This window comes from Lynx canadensis, chromosome D3, assembly GCF_007474595.2.
Source record: "Lynx canadensis isolate LIC74 chromosome D3, mLynCan4.pri.v2, whole genome shotgun sequence".
Taxonomy (NCBI): domain Eukaryota; kingdom Metazoa; phylum Chordata; class Mammalia; order Carnivora; family Felidae; genus Lynx; species Lynx canadensis.
In genome coordinates, this window is record NC_044314.2 from 93,350,692 (window position 1) to 93,368,592 (window position 17,901).

General features: G+C 42.1%; 1 protein-coding gene across 7 annotated transcripts in view; it reads left to right on the top strand.

The window, feature by feature from the left end:
- Positions 1–11,805, top strand: part of LOC115528096 (zinc finger protein 26) — a 63,185-nt gene extending 51,380 nt beyond the window's left edge. For 6 of the 7 annotated variants that reach the window (XM_032595467.1, XM_032595470.1, XM_030335915.2 and 3 more), the window contains 3 exons: positions 113–239; positions 860–955; positions 6,070–11,805. In XM_032595467.1, coding sequence (XP_032451358.1) covers positions 113–239; positions 860–955; positions 6,070–8,054 — 2,208 coding nt within the window. In that variant the 3' untranslated portion in view covers positions 8,055–11,805. The remainder of the gene's footprint in view (positions 1–112; positions 240–859; positions 956–6,069) is intronic. The other variant, XM_030335918.1, reaches the window with a different exon arrangement.
- The last annotated feature ends 6,096 nt before the right edge of the window (positions 11,806–17,901 follow it).

Sequence of the window (17,901 nt, forward strand, 5' to 3'; positions counted from 1 at the left end):
GGACACATTCTCCATAACTTGCTGTGATGAGAAAAATGTGCTTACACTCCAATTCTTTCCTATCTCTCAGAGTGATAATTGGTTCAGATTCACCAGGGTTATGCTTTTACAGGAGGCATTCTCATTTGAGGATTTATCTGTGGACTTCACCCAGAAGGAGTGGCAACTCCTGGACCCCAGTCAGAAGGACTTATACAAGGATGTCATGCTGGAGAACTACAGCAGCCTAGTTTCGCTGGGTAAGAAGAACTTCCTGGAGGACCTCAGACTATGCCTAATACCTTACTTGTTTAGTTGCTGAGAGCTGTGGGGGTTCTGAATTTTTTAATGGTTTTGAACCTGAATTCAGGAGATTAAAAGTTCCGTGTACTGTGACACTAGGGGAAACATCTGGACCTGACCTTCCAATTACGAAGGCTTATTTTCTTTATGCATTCTCCGAAACTTACCGCATTCATGGGGGGTTGGCACCTAATGCAAGGAAATGGCTATGTTCCACTTGCTTCTTCTGTGTTGACTTACTTACAGAGCAGTTTTGTATAGGAGGTACAATTCTGCTCCTTTTAAGTCACTTTCCCAAGGATTGACAGCTAGTCATTGAAAGGGCCTGGATTTGAACCCAGGCTGATGGGCTCGGGAGCCTCTGAAGCAGGTAACGGTTTTGTATTTGGATTACAGAAGTGAACAATCTTAGAACCATCAGCCACCAGGGAGACCCCTGCTGTTGAGAATTATTTAGTCTGTTCATACACAGATGGGTACTTCACTGGGCCGGTGTGATGCCAAACCTTTCTGTTTCTTTGGTGGCCCTGAAGCCCAAGCAGTCAGGGTCAAGGCTTTTGTGTTTTCCCCTGAACAGGGTATGAAGTTATGAAACCTGATGTCATCTTCAAGCTGGAGCAAGGAGAAGAGCCATGGGTGGGAGATGGAGAAGTTCCAAGTGCAGACTGCTCAGGTGGGTGTGAGCACCAGCCAGAAATTCAGTCTCAGTTGGTCACTGGGTTGATGACATCTCTGAAATGTGCTTTAGAGAGCTCTTTTCACAATCTCTGGCCCTGTGGTGGGGTTTCAGAACACCTGATGTGAGCCACTTTGTGCCTTTAGGTGTGGCTTCTTTGCTTCCAGCTTGTTCAGGCCATGAGCTACTCCCTGTCTGCCAAGTCTGGAACTTTGGCTTCTTTCATATTCTGACATGTTCAGTCTTCTGTCCTCTGCTCACCTATGGTTAGACACATCTGCTTGTACAGTTAGGAGGTTTCTTTCTCGCCTCAGTGGGGTGTCTGATGCCCAGAGAAGTACCCCGTGGGCCCACTGCACTCCATTCAGCCTCTGTAAAGCTGAGAACAGTTGCTTGTTCCTCCCAAACAATTGGTCCTTTTTCTCCCTTTTTAAAATTAGGTTCTGTTGTACTTTTCCTGTAGATTAGATACCATGGAGTACATTGAGTGGTCTGTCTCTTATTTAAGTTTTTTTGCGCTTTGGAAGTTATCTTTTTAACTTAACTCCTCAATGCACACTTAAAACTAGGCCCATGATGTCCCTTAGGGACATCTGAATTATCCAAATAATTGGATTTGGAATTTACTTCACTTACTGAATTATCCAAATTTCTAGATAGGTGTAGAATCTAACCTTCTTTTATAAGTTCAGGCTCCCTCGAAATCACCCCCTGAGATACGTATCTGAGTGGCACTGCAGTGGGAGGAAGGGCGTTGATGTGGGGGTGGGGAGGGAATGGCAGTGCATGTGATGGAAGGGTGCTCACCTGTGGCGGCTGCCTGGACCCCCCGAGGGACCAGGAAGCCGGTCACCTGCTAACGCCCAGTGCTCAGGGCTTGAGCGTTGCTCTGGGGGCGTTCGTGAATTCTCCAGAATGCCCAGAATCCCTGCACACAGACCAAGCATGTGCTTGCAGCTTAAGGATTATTTTGGGCAGAGAGAGATGGGTGCCTGGGTTGGGCCCCACAGTCTTCCCAGGGTGCAGGTGCCATCTGAATGTAGCTGAGGCATTGACAGGAGTCTGCTACAGTCTATAGCCTCTTCTTCCAGGCTCTCCACTGTGTGAATCTGTGCAGCCTCTCCTGCTGTTTATACCCTCTTCCTCAAATTCATGGTCAACTCCATTTGAACATTTCTCAGTGTTTTCAGACGAAATACTTACTCTTCTCTGCATCTCCGTTTGATTGTGCTATGTTTTATCTTAATCCTTTCCACACAAACTCTGTTTTCACATACACATTCATACACATGGAATGTTCTTTGACTGTCCAGCTCAGTTGGTCTCACTTTTTTCGGAAGTCCCATTCCAGACCTGATCACAGGCTGGGTAATATTCTTTAGTTGGTTGGTCTCTGAGCTTTGTGTGCATGCACAGACACAGGCTTATAGTTTTATACCCAGCCCTGTGTCAGACAGGATTCATTCCGCAAATTCTTCTCCACAAGCCCATTGTTCTAATACAGGTGTTTTTAGCCAGGTGTGCATTAGATCACATGGGGATTTGATTCAGTAGAGTGGTGTATACGTATTTTAAAATGTAGTATTCTAGAACTGGAATTTGTAGTTTGAGAAACTCTTGTGATTTTTTTTTTTTTTTTTATGTGCCCCTCATTGATAGCCACCACTTGAGTTTCTACTAAAGTGATTAAAAAGTAAAATACCTGGAAAATACCATACAGAAGCATAGAACTTACTTAAGAAGTGACATTTGCATCCAATTTTTTTAACTCTGTATTTAAATAGTGAACATTTATGTTTCACTGCAGTGTAGCGCAAAGTTGTCAAAATTAACAAGGCCTGCACTTCAGGGTCCCCAAGAACACCACTATGCTCAGAGGTTCAACGGGACTGCGGATGTTGTAGGAATGGCTAAGATTTATTACAGTGACATAATGACACATAGCTGCATCACCATGGAACGGGCACAAGCAGAGTCTGGAGGAATCCAGGTGCAGGTTTCCTGTGCTGCCCCCTCCATGAGGGTGACACAGAGCTCACTTCTCCCCCAGCAATGAAAATGCAGTAGTATGTGTGGTATTTCTGCCCAGGAAAGGTCACTAAAGACCGAGCACCCAGGGTTTTATTGGGAGCTGGTCAGAGGCACCTCTGCCTAGCACTTCGGCTAGGAGTCCAGCATTTCAGACTCCCAGGAGACCAGGTACTCAGCATAAACCACGTGGTTTGCACACAGTCCACCACAGGGAGCCCCTTTTATCAGCTGGGGAATGGTAGGAACACTCCAGAAACCCAGGTTCCCAAATGCTAGCCAAGAGCAACCTTGCAAGTAGTCGTGTGTGCATAGCACTCTCAGGCCTGGTGCCAACTCTTTTCTGCACAACAACTTTAGCAGTTCATAGAAAATTGAATATGTGTTGATTTCTCTTATTATTTTTAAGGTATTGTGCTGGATGGTGTGGGTATTCCTTGTCTACACAGTGCTTACTTTCTCACGGGAGGATAAAAGTGAACAAGTTTTCAAATAACCAGGGTAAAACCGAGATCCTGAAAGTGCTCTTATAGAAATAAGGTAGATAATAATATGGTAGAGAGAGTGTTAGTCTGCTCAGGAAGTTACTCCCACAGTTTTGGAGGCTGGAAGTCCCAAGATCAAGGTGCCTGCGTGATTTGGGTTCTGATGAAAGCTGTTTTGCTGGCTTGTAGCAATGTAGCTCTGCCCTCATATGGCCTTTCCTCATTCATGCATGTGGGTAGATTAGGGGCCAAGGAGTACTCTGGTGTTTCTGATAAGGATACTAATCTTTTTGGATCAGGGCCCTACCATTATGATCTCATTTAACCTTAATTCCTTCCTTTGGGATCTCATTTCCAAATACAACCACACCGGAGGTTAAAGCTTAAATATATAAATTTTGGGGAATGGCACAAACATTTGATCCATAACAGGGTCATGTGGAGAAGGCAACTCTAGACATGAAGACTGAAAGGAACAAGCTATCTGAATTAGGAGAAAGTGTTCCTTAAAGGAATGACAAATATGGGGGTGCCTGGGGGGCTCAGTCGGTGAAGCATCTGACTCTTGATTTCAGCTCAGGTCATGATCTCATGGTTTGTGAGTTCGAGCTCTGTGTCAGTCTGCTCTGACAGTGCAGAGCCTTTTTGGGATTCATTCTCTCTCTCTCTGCCCCTCCCCTGCTCACACTCTCACTTTCTCAAAATAAATATTTAAAAAAAAGGAATGATAAATATGAATGTATTAAGTCAGGAAGGGACTTAGTTACTTAGAAAGGCCTTGCCTCAGGGAGATAGGGGTTGGGGAGTGTGCGGAAACTAGATCATACATCAACTTGTAAGCAATAGGAAGGAGTTTGAATTGATTCAAACAATTTTAAATAATAATAAAATTATCTGATTTGTATTTTAAAAAGCTTAACCTGACTGCAGAGTAGAAAATTAACGGGAAGCAGGGAAACCAGTTGGAAGGATATTTTACTGAGATATTAAGATGGATTAAATTACAGCAGAGAGGAACACCTGGGTTGCTCAGTCGGTTGAGCATCTGATTCTTGATTTCAGCTCAGGTCATGATCCCGGAGTCATGGGATTGAGCCCTACGTGGAGCCTGCTTGTGATTCTCTCTCTTTCTCCTTCTGCCCCTCTTCCTCACTCATGCTTTCTTTCTCTCTAAAATAAAAAATAAAATACTTAAACAAGCTACAGCAGAAAAAAGCGGTGGGGAGAGTTGGGGTATCTGGGATATACTACAAATGGTCAAACATGAAGCAAACCCATTTTTCTAATGGGGAAAAATTAAAGTTGGAAGAAGTTAGATACAATTTCCAAATGTGTATTTAGTTTAACAATGTAACAGTTAAAGTAACAAAATTACAAGTTTAATTTGTAAGTACTCATTTTCTGTTCTCACGTTTCCTGTTACCACTTTATTCAAACTTGTACATCTCAAAGCTAATGTTTCTGTAGTAGACTTTTGATTTTAACCCCCAGACTTCGTTTTCCTTCATTCTTCTCAACTCAGTAATGAACACCATAATCCACTGAATTGCTCAAACCCCAGTCTTAGGGTTCATTCTTGATTCCTTGCTTTCCCTTATTCCTTACATGTCAAATCCATCAGCAAATCTTGTTGACTCTACCTCCTGAATGGATATGGCCAACAGTAAGTTGTGGGTTTCCTGCAAATTTATTACCCTTGATTGACATTTAAGTCTTTAAAAAGTTTTTCACATTACTGGTTGGCTTTCATACCTGTGGGTAAGAGCTCAGGAAAAATTCCAAGTGTTGATTATTAGTGAAAAATAAGCCTTTTGAAGAACACTTATAACAGTGGCCTAAGTGGTTATGTTGTGAGAATAATGACAGAAGAGCTATATAATAAAGGGCAAATTGAGAATATTTGAAGAATGGGAACTTGTATCTTAAGATATTTTCAGTGAAAGAACACATAGATTGTGAGGTTTTGTGCCTAAACACGTTAGATGAAAAATGGTGTGCTCCACAAAGTTGCTCTCTTGGTGATAATGCTAAAAATATTTCTGGTAAGTTTAAAACGTTCAGAAAATTTTAAAATGGGAAAAGGGACAAATATGATTTCTCATTCTCTAAGCTTGTAATGGCTTTGGTAGTTATTCTGTCAACCTGTTAATTTTCTCTATTTGTTTTCTTTTCCATTACAATTAAGTTGCGCAAGGTCAGGGGCTTGTTTCCTGTCTCTTGCTTGCGATTCGTGCTCCACCTGGGGCACAGTGTGTACTCAGTAGGTGTTGAGGAAATCATTTCCTCACAATATTGGATCAGTGCTTCTTCCAACCTCCTTTCTTTGTTCCTCGTTGCTCTTGATATATTTTTTACATTCTCTTACATTTTATAAACTTATATTTGACCACAATCACAGGTGACATAAGATACTACCTGTATGCCATTCCTATTTATAGCATTTTATTTTCTTTTTTTCCCCAGTACCTAAAGGATAGACCTTCTACCTGGGACTGGGAAACGGCCTTCCCCAGCATTCATCCCCTTACATAGCATAGCTGGTTTTTCATTTAGGAAAGACAACCACAGAAACATTCACAGGTTTTTATTTCTTTGTAGAACAAGACTTGCAAGGAAATGGTCACATGACGTGGCGCCAGGATGACCAGGAGAAGCTTAGAAATCTGAAACAGGATCACGAATGTGATGCATTTGGAAAAAAACTCAATCTGAGCATGAACTTTGTTCCTTTAAGGAAATCAAACAGTGAAGATAATGTAGATGGATTATTTTTAAAACATCACTTAGATTTACTTATTCCAAAAGCAGATTATGGAAAGACAGAATCGGATGGTTTCAGTGTATTTGATAAGTTGTTTCTCGATACCAAGCCTGAGGAAACTGATGCTTGGTTAAAATACTATGAATATGATAAATATGATAAAATTAGTTCTAAGAAGTCACAGATTATCATATTTCACAGAACTCGTCTAGGGGAGAAACTCTATGAATGCAGTGAATGTAGGAAACGCTTCACTAAGAGATCAAGTCTCATTAAACATCAGACCAGACACATAAGGGAGATAGCCTATGGCTGTGGTAAGTGTGGCAAAACCTTTCCTCAGAAGTCACAGTTTGTTACACATCACAGGACTCACACAGGAGAGAAACCTTACAATTGTAGCCAGTGTGGGAAAGCCTTCTCCCAAAAGTCACAGCTCACATCCCATCAGAGGACACACACAGGAGAGAAACCATATGAATGTGGTGAATGCGGGAAAGCCTTCTCCCGGAAGTCCCATCTCATATCACACTGGAGGACACACACAGGTGAGAAACCCTACGGGTGCAACGAATGTGGAAGGGCCTTTAGTGAGAAGTCAAATCTTATTAATCATCAGAGAATTCACACAGGAGAGAAACCTTTTGAATGCAGAGAATGTGGGAAGGCCTTCAGCAGGAAATCACAACTCGTTACACATCATAGGACTCACACAGGAACAAAACCCTATGGGTGTAGTGATTGTAGAAAAGCCTTCTTTGAGAAATCAGAGCTCATTAGACATCAGACAATTCATACTGGAGAGAAGCCCTATGAATGCAGTGAATGTCGTAAAGCATTCAGAGAGAGGTCAAGTCTCATTAACCATCAGAGGACTCATACAGGAGAGAAGCCTCATGGGTGCATTCAGTGTGGGAAAGCCTTCTCCCAGAAGTCACATCTCATATCCCATCAGATGACACACACAGGAGAGAAACCCTTTGTATGCAGTAAATGTGGGAAAGCCTTCAGCAGGAAATCTCAGCTTGTTAGACATCAGAGAACTCACACAGGAGAAAAGCCCTATGAATGCAGTGAGTGCGGGAAGGCTTTCAGTGAAAAATTAAGCCTTACTAATCATCAGAGAATTCACACAGGAGAAAAGCCTTATGTGTGCAGTGAGTGTGGGAAGGCCTTTTGTCAGAAGTCCCATCTCATATCACATCAGAGGACTCACACAGGAGAGAAGCCCTATGAATGCACTGAATGTGGGAAAGCTTTTGGTGAGAAGTCCAGTCTCGCAACTCACCAGAGAACTCATACAGGAGAGAAACCATACGGGTGCAGGGATTGTGAAAAAGCCTTCTCCCAGAAGTCACAGCTCAATACTCACCAGAGAATCCACACAGGAGAGAAACCCTACGAATGCAGTCTTTGCAGGAAAGCTTTCTTTGAGAAATCTGAGCTAATTAGACATCAGAGAACTCATACAGGAGAAAAACCTTACGAATGCAGCGAATGTGGGAAAGCCTTTAGGGAGAAGTCAAGTCTCATCAATCATCAGAGAACACATACAGGAGAGAAACCCTTTGAATGCAGCGAATGTGGAAAAGCCTTCTCTCGGAAATCACACCTCATACCGCACCAGAGGACACACACTGGGGAGAAGCCCTACGGATGCAGCGAATGTAGGAAGGCCTTCTCTCAGAAGTCACAGCTTGTTAACCACCAGAGAATTCATACAGGAGAGAAACCTTACCAATGCCATGAATGTGGGAAAGCCTTCTCCCAAAAGTCACAGCTCATTAATCACCAGAGAACTCATACAGCAAAGAAGTCCTAGGATTGGAGTTAATATTAGTCTTTGACAGAGACCTTACCTCTTTGTACTTCAGAAAAAAAAAAAACACAGTTATGGTAAACCTTTCAAATAGTCACATCACATTGTAGGTCTGAGTAATCTTTTAGGGTAGGAACTCTAAGTGAGGTTATGTAGGGAAAGTTTGCAGCTGATTAACATGCTTATATAGGAACTCATGGAGTAGAATGAGCCTATGAGATGCAGTGGATTTTAAAAGCTTGGCAAGCATACAGTAGGAAATTAATAGCAAAGATGAGTACTGTGAACATCAGAAAGCTTTGCAGAGGCCACATCTCATTAGCTGTTGGAAATATGCCCACTGGGGTAAACCCTAATCCAGCAAATGAAGAAAAATCCCATGAATGCGGCAAGTGAGGTAATATTTCCATCAAGAAATCACAGCTCATTGTGCATTAAAATACTCTCAGGAATGAAGCTCTGTGAAAATACTAAATATGGGACACTCTTCAGCAGGTAATCCAACCATATTTTTGGGGGGGGGGGGATTTACATTGTGGGTAAGCCTAACGATTGAAAGAAATGGGAAACGTGCCCCTAGAAATAAGGCTATAAAGGGAAGCCATACATTTTTTTATAGACGTGGTTATTAGAAACCCCATACTGATGATTGACATGTTCATTCTGAAGTATGAAGTTTTAAAAATATGTGAATAAATTGAGTCATTGAAACATCTAGATAAGACATTTCTCAGTGGTATTTATGGTTTATTTTCTTGTGTCACACAGTGTGTCTCATATTTTGGAATCACATATGATGATGTAATTGTGAGCATGAAATGCACATACCTTGTAGTAGTGCCTCTGATGTCAGGACATAACCACATGCCGCTGGTTTTTCTGTTTTAATGATACTATCGAAATGGCAATTGGTATAACATGTCTTACTGTTAAGTACGCAGCTTAATAACACCACATCTCTTTTTTTCCTTATGGCTTATTGGCATATAGACGGGTCTGTGGTTGCTGATGTTTCTCTTCCGTTATGAAAGCCAACATTATATAGTCTGCAATCTCAGACTCAAACAATTTACCTAACACCTGGTTAACAAGTACCCAAAGACAGGAACGCAAAACGCAATAGTGACTCATTATGTACTGAGTGAGCAAAAGAAAGGCGTGTGAACTGTATCACATAGCACTTGAGCTAAATGGCAGTAGTGCTGTCCAGGTGTTGTTCTCATTCAGTGTGGTGCCTTTGTGCATCCAGTGTACGTACTTCAAGTGCTGTGTGCCCAAGTACAGCTTGTATTTAAGTTACTCTGATGAAATATGTTGTGTGCTATTGTTTTCAGTGTTTCATAAGATATTTTGTGGAAAAGCTAGGGGGAGAAACCAATTATTTAGGGGTCACTTTCAGAAAATGTATAGATTTTTTTGTGCTGAGAAATATATTTTTGATGTATTCAAGGAAGCCTATTTTACCTTCCTGCACATTTCTGTGATGTCCGGACAGGTATTAGGAAGTAGGCCTTTCACTGCTTCATCATTTGAAGTATCTGTGCTTTGCCTCTCTTCACCAGCTGCACCGTGCACATGGTGATCCTGTTGTGAACCTTTCATTGTAAGTAGGGCTCGCTTCGACAGTGCATGAACCACCCCTTAGCTCAGGTGGAACTTTGCAGTGATCTTTATAATGATCCTTGACAAAGTGTATAGTATTCTTTGTACGATGGTGAAATTCAGAAAAGTCCTGACTTTGATTCCAGACTTGGGAAAATCAAGACTTCTTTCATGCACAAGTTGCTTTGTCTGCACCTTTGAGTTCACCAGTATTCTTTCCTGTAATTACCAATTTTACATCATTGTTGAAAAATTGGGACTTCAATGAGAGTAATTTTCTAATCCACTACACCAGGATGGTAATTTTAAAAGTAACTAACTTCCCAAATTTTGATTCATGCTCAAACATATGGACTTCCTGCTTTTCTCCCTCAAACCTGAAGGTGATTTTATCAACTTCATTTGTAAAAGAATAGTTATAGGGTTATGTTTTACTTTGTAGATTGTCCCATTTTTAAATTTTTATCTCTCCTGATTCTCTTCCCTAGTCCCAGATATTGATTTGTTAGTTCTTGGATTGAGTTTGGAGTCTGTTGTCTAAAAATGACCTAATTTTTCTCACTTCAGTTCTAGATTGTTCCATTTACTATTAAGGAGTTAAACCCAGTAGTTTACTCTCTAGATAACCGAACTTTGGCTTTAGCCTACTGGTTGAATACCAAAGAGCAGATTTTTTCCTTAGGGGTCATGTGTCAGTCATAGGGAGTGCTAACGCTGGCAACAGAGGCCTTGTTTATCAAAATACCTTACGTGGAGACCCAGGTATGCTGTGTAGAACTCACTGGGTACTCTCTTTCTGAAGAGGGGTCTTTGATTCTGAAATTAGATATTTTCAGTGTCCACGTTTTAAATTACCTTGGTAAACCACAAAAAAAAAAAAACACGAGTCCCCACATTTCCCCTGCCACAAATCCCACATCAAGAAGAAAGCTGGTTTTGATGCTAAGAGGGATTTACTTGCAGCTTCATGGAGCATAGTAGCTGATGTTGGTAGAATGCATAGGGAGAGCATCCCCTCCCTCCTCTTTCACCACCCAGGTTCCCCCACTGTCCTGGAAGACCGTTCTGCCAAGCACAGTTCTACTGTATTCCTTTTACTAAGTAATGGATCGTTTGGAGATCAAGTCTGTGAGTCTTGGGGAGTGCCTTTCTATTCAGTGTTTCTTTGTGGGCTTTTGCAATGTGACGCCATTCTCTCTATGGATCCAATGTTCTGGGTATTTTGATCTCAAGATCATCACCTGTAGAACCTGAGGTGAAATAAACCCAAAGAATATCCAATTTATCCAGCAATACCTGGTACCAATAGAAGAATGTAGATCAGTGGGCATCTGGAATCTACATCCGAGGCTTCCCTCATTTGGCCGTTTATGCCAGCAGTATATGCTCAGGTTGTCAGCTCTGCTGGGCTCATGAGTCTACAGATACAGTACCAGCAAGCTGCTAGGTGTTCAGCACCTAGTCTGGCCTATGCTGATGTGCTAACCCAACCATGACCCTTGTAGCTGTATGTATAATTTCTTGCACCTTGCCTTCATTCTTTTTTTAGTCCATTTTCCACACTGCACATAGTATTTTAAGGTGCAATTCTGATTATACACTTCTGTGTTGAAACAGCAGGTAGCTAATTGTGGACTTAATGAGGACTTCTGTATAAATCCGGCCTATCCATCATTTCTGAATATCTTTCCTCCTGCACAGTACTTTTTGGCCTCCTTGAACTACTCGCAGTTCCTTCGTATTTCTACAATCTCACAAGTCTCCTGTCACTGAAATGCCCATGTTCCTTATTAATGCTTGGCCATCCTTTATGAACCACACATGTGTTTGTCACTGTGGTAATACAATCATCGCATGTCTTGTCTTTTCCATTAGAAAGCTTCCGGAAACCTGGGACTATCTTGTTTGTGTATATGGTTTTAGCGACTGAGGTTGTAATCTATGAACGTGGGTGCTCACGGTGGCTGCTTTCCACCACACAGGGAAGCATAGTCTGCAGTGAGGGAGAAGAGTGAAGCCTGGAAGCTTATTCCGGGACCTGGTTCTTGTCCTGATGTCCAGACTCACATCTGCCCTTTTCATGCCTTGATTGTTGCATTCTTCTGTGAGATATCCCAAATACCCTTCTAATAAATTCTCATGCTTGCTTCATCCGGTTCAAGTTGCGTTTGTTTCTTACAACCCAAATATTCCTAACACGGGAGGTTGGGCTGTGCGATAAGTTGGGTTCTCTGGAAGTGGATCCTGAGATGCAGTTTGGAGTGCAAGGTGTTTATTGAGGATCAGCATCTGTGGGGTGATGGGAAGATGAATAGGAAAGGGTGGGTCGGAGGAAGAAGTCAGGCTGGACTGAGGCCGGTGAGACCCTGGCCACACCAGTAGGAAGCTCTGAAGGACGTGCCGCTCGTGAGTGTCTCCTGTGGGGCCAAGATGGGCAGGTCTCCACATCCCCGACGAGCTCCGTCACCAGGGGCCTGTTGCCCTGGGAAGGGGAGCATCCCGAGTGAGTCTGCTCTTTAGCTGAGACCAACTCCACAAACTCCGGCAACTGGGGGCAGTCAGCTGACCACTCCCTGCTGCTGAGCAACGAGTCCTTCCCTGGAGAGGGTTGGGTGGCCTCACTCTGTGCCCACAGTCCATCCCACCTCTGCTGAGTTCCATTTTCCCAGCGTGAGGTCTGTCCGAGGAGAGACTGAGGAAACAAAGTTCGTTGGGACCAACTGGTCCCTCCTGATGCTGTCGTTTTTCTCACCTGTGAGCTATTCTGGGGCCTCTGCCACCTCTGCTGGCATTGATGGCTCACCTCCTTGCTGAGGGGTCTGAGCCATGGTTCCCGTGCCCTCAGACCAAGTTGCCGTATCTGTGCATGTACCTTCACGACTGGGTAAGAAAGTCGCAAGAAGCCCCTAAGTGGATCACCTGAATCCATTCCTTCCTCCCCACCCTGTTGTGTAAGCAGCACTGCATCCTCCTCGTGCATCAAGTACCCCTGAAAAAGAGCGACTCCTCGTCTGCCCTGCTGGTCCCTGGACACAAGGAGCACAATGCCCACGGCGTACCTGGAGCTTGCAGTTAAGTAGGAAACTTGCTCTGTCTTGGTGAAAAGCGTGTTCTCCTTACAGATCAAGACTTCTAACCCTGCAGAGCCCAGAGTTGTGGGTATGGGAAGCACAAAGGCCTCTGGAGGCAATCATTGGTAATGTGACGGTAGGTGAGGCCATCCCTGCTTAAGAGAGACCGAGAGAGCATGTGGTGAAGGGCAGAGAGAGGGGGGGGGATCTGAAGCAGGCTCTCTGCTGACAGCAGCGAGCCCAGTGCAGGGCTCTAACTCACGAACTGTGAGGTCAGACTTTTGGCTCTGAGCCAAAGTCAGATGCTCCGCCAGCTGAGCCACCCAGGTGCCCCTCTTGCTTTCCGTTTTTTTTCTTTTTTAAAAGAAAATTTTTAATGTTTATTTTGAGAGAGAGAAAGAGAGAGGTAGTGGGGAAGGGCAGAGAAAGAGAGACAGAATCCAAAGCTGGCTCCAAGCTGACAGCACAGAGCCTGACACTGTGCTTGAACCCATAAACTGTGAGATCAAGACCTGAGCTGAAGTCAGGTGCTCAACCAACGGAGCCACCCCAGTGCCCCACTTTTCTTCTTTTTAAAAAGATTTATCTTAGAAGGAGAGGGAGGAAGCGGGATAGGGAGAGAATCCCAAGCAGGCTCCACACTCAGCACAGAGCCCGACATGGGGCTTGATACCATGACCCTGGGATCATGACCTGAGCCGAAATCAAGAGTCAGACATTCAACCTACTGAGCCATCCAGGCCCCCAGAATCTGCTTTTCAAATGGAGAATATTTCTCTGCCACAGAAATCATGGCTTTGCAACAGAACCCTAGAGGGCTCTGCAGCTCTATCAGAGATTGAAGTAGACTGCAGACAGCATCCTTAACTGCCTTGGATACTTCTAACAGACCTTCTGCACCATGTGAGTTAACCTACAGGGTACCTCGCACCAGTCCTGTGCCTGCTGCAGAGCTCTCTTGCTCTAGGCGCCACTCAAAATTGGGAGCTTTACAAACCACCCAAGATCGGAGTCAAATTTCCAAGTGTGTTCCATGATCCCTTCCAGCGTCAAAGAGGCCCATGTTAATGTTCCTTTAACAAATTTTAGTCTTTACATTTTCTTAAAAAAATTTTTTTAATGTTTATTTTTGAGAGACAGAGACAGAGCACGAGCGGGGCAGGGGCAGAGATAGAGGGAGACACGGAATCTGAAGCAGGCTTTAGGCTCCGAGCTGTCAGCACAGAGCCTGACACGGGGCTCGAACCCACGGACCATGAGATCATGACCTGAGCTGAAGTCGGATGCTCAATCAGCTGAGTCACCCACGTGCCCCAGGTCTTTCCATTTTCATTCATTCTTCAGAACCACATTTTAGGACTAAATTTTGATAAAATTTAGACAATAAAATGTATCTACTTTTCACATAGAGTTGAACTTCCATGAGTTTTGGTAAAAATGTTTAGGCCAACGTGAGTACCGCTTCCTACCAACTTGTAGATTATTTCATTTCCATCACTTTAAAATGTTCCCTTGTACCTCTTCACAAATTTCACTTCCACTGCTGACCTTAACCGCTGATCTCTCTTCTGACACTAGATTCTTTTTATCTGTTCTAGAATTTCATATGATTGGGATTGTACAATAAGTAACCCTTCGTATCTGGCTTCTCTCAGTCTAATGTTTTTGGGATTTGTGCATGTTTTTTGTGCATCAGTAGTTTTGTTTTTGTTGTTTTTTTATTGCTCAGCTTTCCATTGTATGGAAATACCATTGTATGGATATACCAGAGTTTGTCCATCCACTCACCTGCTGATGGACGTACAAATCGTTTCATATTTTGGCCATGAAGAATAATGCTGAGTCTTTCCACTACATTCACCAGAATAGCCAAACATGGAATATAAAACAATACAAGCACTTTGGAAGACAGTGTGGCAATTTCTTAAAAGTTAATCATACAGTTGTATGGTGACAGATGGCAGCTACACGTGTGATGAGCAAGCACAATGTGTGGACTTATCAATCACTATGTTGTATACCTGAAATGTTAACATTTTGTGTCAACTATACGTCAATAAAAAATAATTAAAAAAACTGGTAAATATATACGTACCATAAGATTCAGGAATTCTACTCCTAAGACTCTACCCATGGAAAATGAAAACATATGTTCAGAAAACTTTGTATACCAATGTGCATAAGATCTGTTTAAGGAATGTTTGGTTTGTCTTCTAAGCCGTGCTGCTGATGCTACAGATTGAGGGTTAACGAAAAGGAAAAAAAAAAAAAAAAAAAAAAAAAAGAGTCAATAAAAGGAGAATTCTGAGGGGTATATATTTATATATTCCTGTTCTTAAAAATGTTTGAGAAATACATTCAGAAGAGCTTTGTGTGGCAGAATCTGGGAGCCTTTTTGAACAGATGTGTTATTGTTTGTCCCTAAGTAATCTCGGGCCACTGAAGAAATTTGACTTTTAAAAAAACTTTTTTTAACATTTATTTATTTTTGAGAGCGCGAGAGCAAGCAAGTGAGTGGGGGAGGGACAGAGAGAGGGAGAGAAGCAGGCCGACTGCAGGGCTTGAACTCACAAACCATGAGATCATGACCTGAGCAGAAATCAAGAGTTGGCCGCTTAGCCGACTGAGCCACCCAGGCACCCCAGAATTTGACTTTAAAATTAAAAGCAGGATTGGGGCACCTAGGTGGCTCAGTTAAATGTCTGATTCTTGGTTTCACCTCAGGTCATGATCTTGTGGTTCCGTGGGTTTGATCACTGCGTTGGGCTCTTTGGTGACAGTGCTGAGCTTGGGATTCTCTGTCTCCTCTCTCTCTCTGCCTCTCTGTCTCTCAAACAAAATAAACTTAAAAAAATTAAAAGGATGTTTTATTCAATATATGTTATTAGGGCCCACAACCAAAAATTTTGGACAAAATAATAGCATTGCATCCTTACATCACACTAAAAAACATAAATTACAGAAGGGATAATTTTGTAATTGCATATAAGAAACAAAACATCATATATAAATATATGAATATTTATAATATGGATGAAAAAGGTTTTAGAAACACATCCTGAGGATGTGTTTTTAAAACCTGAACCGTGGTTCAGTTGGTTCTGCATCTGACTTTGGCTCAGGTTATGATCTCACAGTTTGTGAGTTTGAACCCCATATCAGGCACTGCTCTGAGAGCACGGAGCCTGCTTATTCTCTGTCTACCTCTCTCTGTCTCTCCCTCTTTCTCTCTCAAAAATAAGATAAACATTATTAAAAAAACATAAATTTCACTGTGTAAAATTTAACGTTATAGGATATAAAATTATCTTCTGTTGTCTAGTTTTAGGATTTAAGTCTTTTACTCTAATTTGTGATAAATCTATACAATGAAAATGTGCACATTTACAAAATGATGCTAATAGGATATATTAATTCACTTAATTCAAAAATATTTTATGAGCCTTTATACACCATGTACTACCTGTCATGTACCACTATTCTAGGCAATGGGGTAAAGGTCTGAACAAGACAGAAAAGGTTTCTGCTCTCAGGAGGTTAATTCAATTTAATAAGGAGAGATATGGCAATGCAAACTGGTGCCCCTTCCCTGGGAAACTGTGGAGGTTCCTCAGAAAATTAAAAATAGAACTACCCTATGACCCAGCAATTAGCACTGCTAGGAATTTACTCAAGGGATACAGGAGTGCTCATGCATAGGGGCACATGTACCCCAATGTTTATAGCAGCACTTTCAACAATAGCCAAATTATGGAAAGAGGCTAAATGTCCATCAACTGACGAATGGATAAAGAAGGTGTGGTTTATAAATACAATGGAATACTACTTGGCAATGAGAAAGAATGAGATCTGGCCATTTGCAGCAACGTGGATGGAACTGGAGGGTATTACGCTAAGTGAAATAAGTCAGAGAAAGACAAATACCATATGTTTTCACTCATATGTGGATCTTGAGAAACTTAACAGAGGCCATGGGGGAGGGGAAGGGGAAAAAAAAGTTAGGCGAGGTGAGAGCAGAGGAGGGACACAGAGAGGGGAAGAAAGAGAATCCCAAGCAGGCTCCATACTGTAGTACAGAGCCCGACACCGGGCTTGGTCCCAGGAACATGAGATTGTGACCTGAACTAAAATCAAGAGTTGGATACTTAACTGCCTGAGCCACCTAGGTGCTCCAGTGTTATATTTTTGTTTCAACTATCAAACTCATGAGGACAGTCCATTACATTTATCCCTATTTTTACCCACGCCACTGTCTTTATAAGTTCTAACCCTTGTTATAATTTCTTTTACAGTTGGAGGACTCCCTCTGGCCAGCCTCTAAGTTAAGGGCAGCTGGTGACAGATTATTAACTTTCCTTCACCTTCATCATATGGAGGTCTTTATTTCCCCTTCATCTGAAGAGTATTTTTGCTAGATACAGAATTAAGGGTTTACAATTATTATTTTTTCCCTAGCATGTGAAAAATATGCCACCTCCTTCTGGCCTCCACTTCTCAGATGAGAACTCCCCTGTCACTCACTTTTTCCTCTGTAGGTAGTGCTTTATTTTATTTATTTAATATACTTATATTTTTAAATATTTATGAGAGAGACAGAGTGAGTGGTGGAGGAGCAGAGAGAGAGGGAGACACAGAATCTGAAGCAGGATCTAGGCTCTGAGTTGTCAGCACAGAGCCCAACACGGGGCTCAAACTCACAAACCACGGGATCGTGACCTGAGCTGAAGTTGGATGCTTAATCAACTAAGCCACCCAAGTGCCCCTACGATATATTTTAAAACTTAGAATGTACACATCCTTTCTAAACAAGAGAAATTCAATAGCCAAAAAGGAAATGAATAGATTTTACTGCATAAAAACTTCAAAGTACAGCATGCACGCAAACACACACATTACACACAAAGGGAAATGAGAAGTAATGGCTTGTAAGAATATGCTTTATCTGTAACATACATATAAAGGCATAAAATCGCAAAGAGCTCTTATAAATCAATGATAAAAGCAGAGATTCTAATAGGAAAATGGACAAAAGATATGAATAAGTATTTCACAGAAGGTAAATAAGAACTAGTCAATAAACAGAGTTGCTTATTCTCACAAAAAGCAAATTTACAATAAGATATCTTAAGTCACTATATGACAAAAATTAAATTTGGTAATAGCCACTTGTCATTCAG